Source organism: Procambarus clarkii, chromosome 94, assembly GCF_040958095.1.
Source record: "Procambarus clarkii isolate CNS0578487 chromosome 94, FALCON_Pclarkii_2.0, whole genome shotgun sequence".
NCBI lineage: Eukaryota > Metazoa > Arthropoda > Malacostraca > Decapoda > Cambaridae > Procambarus > Procambarus clarkii.
In genome coordinates, this window is record NC_091243.1 from 48,961 (window position 1) to 57,740 (window position 8,780).

The 8,780-nt window shown below is 38.5% G+C and overlaps 1 protein-coding gene across 6 annotated transcripts in view; it reads left to right on the plus strand.

Moving 5' to 3' along the window:
* The window catches only part of LOC138360035 (uncharacterized), a 52,632-nt gene extending 44,710 nt beyond the window's left edge, over positions 1–7,922 (plus strand). For 2 of the 6 annotated variants that reach the window (XM_069319960.1, XM_069319959.1), the window contains exons 2-5: positions 594–850; positions 1,313–1,397; positions 6,116–6,230; positions 7,022–7,121. In XM_069319960.1, the coding sequence (XP_069176061.1) occupies positions 747–850; positions 1,313–1,397; positions 6,116–6,230; positions 7,022–7,101 (384 nt within the window). In that variant the 5' untranslated portion in view covers positions 594–746 and the 3' untranslated portion in view covers positions 7,102–7,121. Of the gene's footprint in view, positions 1–593; positions 851–1,312; positions 1,398–2,417; positions 2,519–3,119; positions 3,872–6,115; positions 6,257–7,021; positions 7,129–7,772 lie in introns of those variants that run through there. The other 4 variants (XR_011226178.1, XR_011226179.1, XM_069319961.1 and 1 more) reach the window with 4 other exon arrangements.
* The last annotated feature ends 858 nt before the right edge of the window (positions 7,923–8,780 follow it).

The following is an 8,780-nucleotide window of genomic DNA, read 5'->3' on the forward strand; positions in this document are numbered from 1 at the left end:
TATTAGACGAGGGGGAGTAGCCATGTATGTTGGGGACAACTTGAAATGTAGTCTCAAAGAGGGAATAAAAACTGAGCCACACACAGAAACTATTTGGATAGAATTAAAAGAAAGCAAATATTATAATAGGAGTTATATATAGGCCACCAAATTTAGACAGAATGGAAGCAAAGGATCTATGGAATGAAATATCTAGAGCATCTAGATCTAACAGTATTTGTCATAGGTGACTTTAACTTTAGTGGAATAAACTGGTTGAACAAAACGGAATAGTGAAGCAGAAGATTTTCTAGAATTAATTGAAGATTGTTTTCTTACGCAACACATTAAGGAACCAACGCTGGAAAATATTTTAGATTTAGTGTTAACTAACAGGGAAACACAAATTAATGACATCGAAATAGGGAGTGAGCTAGGGAACAGTGATCAGAGAAGTCAGATTTAGCATAGAATGGAATAGACCTGTAAGAGAAAATTCTGTTAAAGTGCCAGATTTTCGAAAAGCTGATTTTAACGTTAGACGGAACGGGACGCGCCGATGCGTCCGGATAGCGCGAAAGTGTTTTAATTAACACTTTAAATTGTATTTGCAGGTGGTAAATTGTTTCGGCTGCTACAGCTCTCCAGCCCAAGTTGTTGACTGGCTAGTCTTTGACTGCCTCCCAACATGTTAGTGAGGTCCTGAGCTGATGTACCCTATGGCGAAGAGTGAGGCACTAGTTTCCTGAAGTAATGTATAGCATGAGATGGCACCCATTCTAAACAGCAGCCGGCACCAACTCTGGCCGACGTTGGAGTGGACAAGACCCAGATCCTGTGGGGAGGAAAAGTCTACACTAAACTGTAAAAGGTACAGATAATCTGACCCCCCCCCCCTTTGGCAGTTTCTCGGGTACCCCCTCTTTTCCATTTCCTTATTTTGTAAAGCTTTATCTTAAACGGCAGCAAAGCTTGGCACTCGTGGCTTTAGTAGGACTGTTCCATTGGATTGTAACTGTGGGTGGGGGATAAGCATCTCTAGTTTTGTTCTGCATTGTAGTCTCTCTTTAAACCATTTTAATGTTGCACTTAACTTATTGTTCTTGACAGTTTTGCAAACTTATAGATTTTCAGTGTGAAGAAATTGGTACCATCCTGTCTGACTTGCAATGTACCGTTTTTATTAATAGCAGTTTCATAAAGAATGACTTATTGACTGGTATTAAATATCCTCTAAAGCAGATAAAATCGGTAGTGTCCATGCCTTGGCATGATTAGTTGGGCGAATGAGTGTTGTATAACTGCTTTCTAAAGTGTAAACTTTTATTTTCAGGGTGTTGGTTTTTCTCACTGAAGCTACTACTCGTGCAATTTTGATTGGTGATTGTGACTTAGTCCTCCTCGTGATCTACGGCAAGGTAATATTTTTAGCATTTATATTATGCTGCACATGTTAAGCTTTAGTTTTAAATTAGCTTGTCTTCAAATTACATGTGTTGATGACCATTTTTGTATGGGCTTCATACCCTTCACTTTAACATGAATTAACATCCTTAAGTCAGCCCAAAAAATAGAATATATGTTTCTGCGACGTTTAGTAATTTGTAAGACCTTTTCACTATTTTTAAACTATTGATTTTTATCCATTGTAAGTTATTAAATGTGCTTTAACTTAGCAGTAGTGTGGTAGGTTTGGAAAGCTTTAAAAAAATCCATGTATCCAGAGTTGCTGGAGCTCCTATATTAGGAGCTTAATTTGCAAAGTAAATTTGCATGATAGCCTTGTTTATATAATTTTGGGGGAACCAACACTTTAAATATTTAATGGAAATGGTGACCGAATCCTACTTTAGATACCAAAAAATAACCAGAGCAAAGTGTACTTACAAAAGTAGGCAATTGTTCCATTAAATTTAGATAAAATTAATCAGTTTGGTAGTTCCAGGGAGATTTGTGTAGTCAGTCAGTCTTTACTATTGTGAAATGTAGTTTTATTAATTATGCCAATGCTACTTTTTATATTGCGAGTCTTTGCACCTGTTTCCTAAGATTGACAGCATGAGGTGAATCTTCCAGCTTCGGTCTTGGGAAGTTGTAAATAATTAGGTAATATAACTTTTATTTAAAAGAAAATGAAATTAAAGTGTAGCATAGGCTTGTATCTCCCTTGGGAGAGTTGTCAAACCCATAGATATTTCCTTGTCAAAATACTTTAAAGGTTGTAAGTTGTGCCTATTGTAATTTAGCATTAACGTATTGTCAGTCTTAAAGGGCATGACAATGATTAGGTTTATAATCTAGTATCTTGGCTTAGACAACAAAATTGATTCTACTAAATTGTATAATTATCAATTAACATTGATGCACAATGAACGTGGTACTGCAGTTTAATAATTATGGTCCACAATTTTGTTAAAAATTTGAGTGAATATTTCCAGAAAGTTGATTGTGGCCATACCTGTTGGAGTAGTAAAGACAAACGTTCAAATTGCTCTTCTTGATGTAACCCCCAAGCTGTAGGCTGCTGTTATTTTAAGAGGTAATCTTATTTTACTTATGGAAAACTGGCCACTGTAATGATTAATCTCTACTCGATATACAGGCTCAATAGTCTCTGTAGTAATCATACTCTATTGTCAATGAAGTACACAAGTCTTAGGTGATCCATTGGCTGAGGAAAATCAATTCATTTAAATAAATTTATTGAGGTAAAATCCAACAAGGGATGAGGTAGCTAAGGCAGTTCATAACTTGTCCTTACTGGTAGCTCAGTAATTTTGTTAGCTAGTATGTTGCATAATAAAAATTATATGGTTGTTAAAATGTTCGTTGCACACACCATAATGGCCGTCAGATGTTAAATGTCAGACCAAGGGGTGAGATTAATGGTAAATGTGACATTGATCAGTGCAATGTTACTAGATTCTTGAAACTTTCCCATGCATGGTCAAATTTATTATGTAATTATTTTAATTTGTATCTATTGGTTTGGTGTGCAAATGTTATTGTAAGTTTCATAAACTTTCTAATGTGACTTGTTATACTGAGAGCACTTTATGAATATTAAAGTACCGAAGTTCATAATTTGTAAGCTTAATAGTAACAAAGTATACTAAAATGTATTTATTTTCTCTTGACAGGTGGAGACGCATTATCTGAAATGGCTGTTGCAATGTATTGAAATTAAATTTTATTAAAAACTCTGGGTTAGTTGAAGTCACTTATTGTAAATAGTGATATTGTGGTGTTTTAGAGTAGTTTCTCTAATTTTATTGAAACGAGCTTTTTCAGTGTTTTGGAATGTTTAATAAGGTTCTTGGCACCATCTGTGTCTTGACTACAAATTTACTTGTTACTAGATTATAAATATATTGGTGTTCTGGCCAGTTTACCTTGTTTGAGCAACAAGGTGATGCAAGGCAGTTTTTTTCCCAACTTGGCTGTAGTTGTTAAAGCCAAACGTAACTTAGAAACGTTGGTTGCAAGTTTGTAGTGTGGTGCATGGGATTGAAGGAATAATCACCGCTCCACATTGATAAGATAGATTCCTGTTGCATTGAAGTCGGCAAGTTGAATAAATGTTTTGGAAAATATTGTAGTTATAATATTGTACAACATTGTGTTAATTAGAATAATGATCATAACTTGGTGAAAGGGTGGTTATTATATTGGTTTTCAATTTTATAATTACTTTATTATAGCAAATGTTTGTATTTGAAGGTAGTTAAAATCTAATTTATATATTACCTGTTGGTAATATAGTCGCCAACATCAAACTTAAAGTATACAAGGCATTATAGTAAGTCTTTACCAAAGTTCATGTATATTAGGATACTTAATGTAGGTGTACATAAGCTAAAAGTTGAAAAAATAACGTTAATAGAACACAATTGTATAGATTATCATTGCCCATACTGTAGATATTAGTGATAAGGTTTCTACTAAATGAGTTCCATCTCCCTTTCTGGCTGTCGTTGTCGTGACGTAAAGTAGAGGGTGGGGGGTGGGGGAGGGGGGGTTAAACGCACAACTGTCAGATTAGTTTGACTTCACATCTGCAAGGTGACAATCTTTCATAATTTCACATTCAATGATCTTGTAATATCGACACATTGGTTTTTAAAAACAAACCTCACTTTTGATAGTATCACCTTTTGATAGTAAGACCCTTCAGCCACCTATCATTCTTGCTGGTGCCAGATGCCCTGTTCAAGAGTACATCCCCCCTCTCACTCATTGTAATAAGTGAGGCAAGTTCGAGCACGGTGCCCTCAAATGCACAAGTCTTCGTTTCTCTCTGCCCCATGTGTGGGGACGATAGCCACTCTAAGACGATTGCTCATATCCCCCGGGCTCGCTACCTGAATTGCGGCGAGGCCCACCCTACATTCTCTCGCAGGTGTATCGACTCAAAGCTTGAAGTAGTCCTTAACTTGAAACACCAGGATCATTTGACTTTTCCCGAGGCAAGACACGGTTTGCAGTGTCCACTTCTTCACTGGCGTATCTTATGCTCGCACGTTGTTCTACCTCTCGTCCTTCCCACCTTTGTCCCACAACCATTTCTAGGGCTTGGACCCGAACATGCCCACCACCTTCCCTGTTCCTTTACGTCCTGGGTCGGAAGGTATCTCTCGTGAATCTCCTTCTGGATTCCCTCCCCCCCCCTTTCCTTTTCCTACCCTGTCTGCCAAGTCATTTCGTTTTCCCCGATCCTTCCTGTCCCTCCCCACTACCTCTTGGCCCTCCACGTCGCCTGTCTGTCCAGGCTGATGTCCATCATCCTCCCAGCAATCTTGATGTTGTTCACTCCCATTCTTCACTTAAGACCCTAGTCAGTCGGCCAGTACGATGTTACTGGAACACCTGTCCGTCAGAAACGTAAGCCTGGCTCCTCTCCATCCTCCTCCTCCTGCGGGTAAGAAAAGAGACGGCATTCCTTTCTTCCTCGCCCTCTAACTATTGCTTACTCCCCATTTTATTGGTTGGGGCCCCCTGTCCCTAATGTGGAAGTTTCTTTTGGCCCAATTCCCTCTTGGTTGCTGACCTAGAGTTTCTACCCCCTATCCTCCTGGCCTTGACAGCCCCTCCCCCCCCTCCCTGAACCCTGTCAATCTGCCTCTGGTGTCCTGCTCTTTTTTCCCTCCATTCTTACTAAGTTAACCCATGGCCCGCTAAACCTTATTCTGATCTTTAGCTTTTTTAACATGCTGTGTTATTTACCTTTGTTTCTTTGTTCTGTTGCTGTCCTTTTATTTTTTTGATGTCAATTCTTCAATGGAATATTCATGGGTTTTATGCTAACTCTCATGAACTCCAATTTCTGTTTAGGTTTCACCACTTTGTCTCTGGGAGCCGATGCTTGGTGCTCGTCGTGATAACTGTCGTGGTTATTCCTTTATTCCCCTTCCCCCCCCCCCCCTTGATCTTGCTGGGGCCCTTAACTATATTGGTCTCTTGATTCGTACTGATAATCTCTTTTTCCTACTGTTTCCATGTGCTATCCATTATTTTGCTGGCCATGTTTTTGAGTAAAATGTAGTCTGTTAAATTTTTCCCCCAAATGTCCCTCTTTCCCTTCCTGATGTCAGGAACCTCCTGGACTCCTTAACAGAGCTGGTGTTCCTGTTGGGTTATTTAAACTGTCGACATACCCTTTGGGGTGATGTTGACACACCCGAGGCGGCCTTCTCGAACCATTCGTTCTCTTCCCTGAATTCTGGTGAGCCCACCCCATGTGGACTGTGAGTCTCACTTTCCTGTCTTGATCTTTCTCTGATCGTCTCTGTACTTGGATATCTCGTGGAGGGTTCATAACCTCTATAAGTGACCATTTCACCATCCTTGTTTTCCCTTGTCTTTTCACCCTCCCCTCTCCTTCCCTAGGTGGCAGTTTGCCAAAGCTGATTAGAACCTATTCACCCTCCGTGCTACTGTGACCTCTCCTTACTACCTCTTCCTTGCACCCTCCTCGTTTTCATTAGTCTTCGATGTTACCCTCTATTCCTTGCTCTTCCTCCCAGGGCACACGGAAGTGCGTTCCCGGGACTGCGGGTTGCTAGGGTTGTCGGCTGTAAGTGTGCAGGCTGGAAAAGACTGACGCTGGCAGATGGCTGATTCTTATATTTTGTTTCAGAAAGTGCAGTGGCCTGCTGGACCACCTGGACAGCGAGGCGCGAGAGTTGGAAGTGTTTCCACCATTACGTCAGATACTCCTCTGCCGCAGATTTGGAAGATTTGCAATATTGTGGGTAAGCTCATTCCCTATGACTAGCAGGTTCTTCACCTCTGTGGTACTCTGGTGGTGGAGCCAGTGCAGGTCACAACCGAACTGGGTTCTCACTTGTTAGCTGTGGTTCTAATCTTCAATTTTTCCTTAAAGACGTTCTTGAATCTCGTGCCTTAAACTTCCACACTCGGTGGTACTACATAGCCTTCCCGGTTTGGTGGGTTTTATAAATTTGTACTAAATGAGGTTTAAGTTCTTTACAAGTGGCAAATACATTTAGATCTGTGTACAGTTTGCTTATCTATTTAAAATTAAATCCCATTTGATCCGCAAGGAAGCAAGAGTGATTTGGCATGAATCCTGGGCGAGTAACTGTATCATCTGTTTAATGGTGTAAAATTGGTACCTAGTTAAATTTTTAGTGTTCTGGGGTAACATGGAATAAAGTTATTGGCCTAAATGGTACGCATGCTTGTGGCTGTACAAGAATGAAAGATCTGTCGTATTGTTTTTTTTGACATAAATAGCAACAACTCTTGAGTTTGCTTGGCATGTTTCAAATACATGTTACCAAAGATATATGGGGGAGGGGAATCGTAAACTATAAATTTGAAATACAAATTTTGTAGCATATAAACCTTAAATGTGGGCTTCAAAGTGCTTTATCTTCTAATTTATAAATTAGATATGGTGGGGGGGGGGGGAAGTAGATAATTTGTTAGTGTAACTTTAAAATGACAAATATTTTAAAGTTAAACAAAATGAAATTGCTATGCAAAACCTTATTAACCATATTTAATGTTCCATTGACAGGTTGTAGAAGGTCCTTCCAACATAACTTCAGGAACAGTTGCAGAACAATCACTGGAAGTGTTAAATGCTACAGAAAGTAGCATAGTTGTCAGAATTAGAGGGCCAAAGTAAGTTTATTTAGTTTAATAGGTAAAATGTGTTTACATAATTTTTACCTAAATATTTAATGAAATTGTGAAGGGACCTTGAAATTGGGTAAATTGAAACTAGTTTAAGGCCTTGACTAGTGGGTACTATATCCTAAAGTTAATTCTTGCAAGAATTGTGCTTTGAATAGAATAAATGGGACTTTAAATTTGTGAATGTAAAGTTGGGCACTAACTGTTAAACGGCATAAATTTGCAAGTTAAAGATTTTATGAAATGTTTTATTTAAATCTTAATTTGTTTACTTAACTTCTGGTGTTAAGTTGGTTGCATGGTTCTTACTTATTTGGCTAGAAATTATTCATTTATAAATAACACAAATCACAATGTGATATTTCTAATGCACAAGGGCTGTGATGAGGGGTTCAAACTTATGTCGGAGGATCCCAGATGTGCTTTAAGACTGTGCCACAACATGGTAAAAGAATCCCAACTGGGAGGTCTACTGACATCATGGATTTAATCTACGTTTGTAGCTTAAAAGGTTATGTTCATAAATTAAAGAATCATTTAATGATGGTATAGTACACAAATTAAATATTGAATGGTAACTGTACTTCAACTTAGTTTATTTATTTGAAGCTTAAATAGATATTGTCTTCCAGAATATTGATGGGAAAGTCGAACTTCAGCCCTGAGTTTGAAGGTGTTAATTGCTTGACATTCTGAATTAGGCGAGTGTGGTAGTAAACATTATAACTTAAACAATCACTCATTATGGCTGAAGATAATCTGAAATGATGCTTACATGTAGATAAAATAAATTGCTGTCTTTAATGTACTTATGGTTAGTCAAACTAAGTTTAATGTTTTTGCTTGATTAGCATTAAAGGAGAATTCTAACAATCTTAATTGTAAGATTAAAGGAACCTGCATATGTAAAATCTTGTTTAACAAGCTAATTTGGGTAAATGTTTCAGGTGGTATGGAAGATTACAATGTCATCAAAGCATTGACTGGCTTCAGTGTGGTTGTTCTACTCTGCAAATCTACGAAAGTTGGTATGTGGAATTAAGTGTTTTAGCTATGTCAACTAATTAATTTACTTTCATTCATCTAGTCCATTTATAGATGTGTACCAAAGTCCTACTGTTACAACCTGCAGGGATTGATGCAGTTTGTACTGATCCTACCCCATCTCATAAAGGGGACCAGGCAGTCCTGCAGATTTCCCTGGCTTGGCTTTTTCAGAGCCCTGCTCTACTACCCATCCAATAGATGGACTAGAATTGCATAGGTGTAGGGACCTTTAACAATGTGCAAACATTGTTAATCACCACAGGGCTTGTTCACTGAAAGAGTGGATACATCCAGAGGTTTAGTGCCTGAAACATGATGTACATAGGCTTTACACCATGTTGGGCACTAAACCAAAAGATGTGATGCACTCTTTCAGCCAACAAGTCTTGCCTCAAATGGAAGTAAGGGGTAGGCCTTGCTGAGCCAATGTTAAAAGATTGGCACTTAGGCGTTTTGGTGCTTATAGATAGGTGTTAGTGTTAATAAAATGAGTGTTCCTGTTTGATATACTTTATTTTTCCTTTACAGGTGGATGTTGTCCTTGGTACTCTGGTTTTCTCTGGCCTTTTGATGATCTTTGAGTCTTCAGTGGA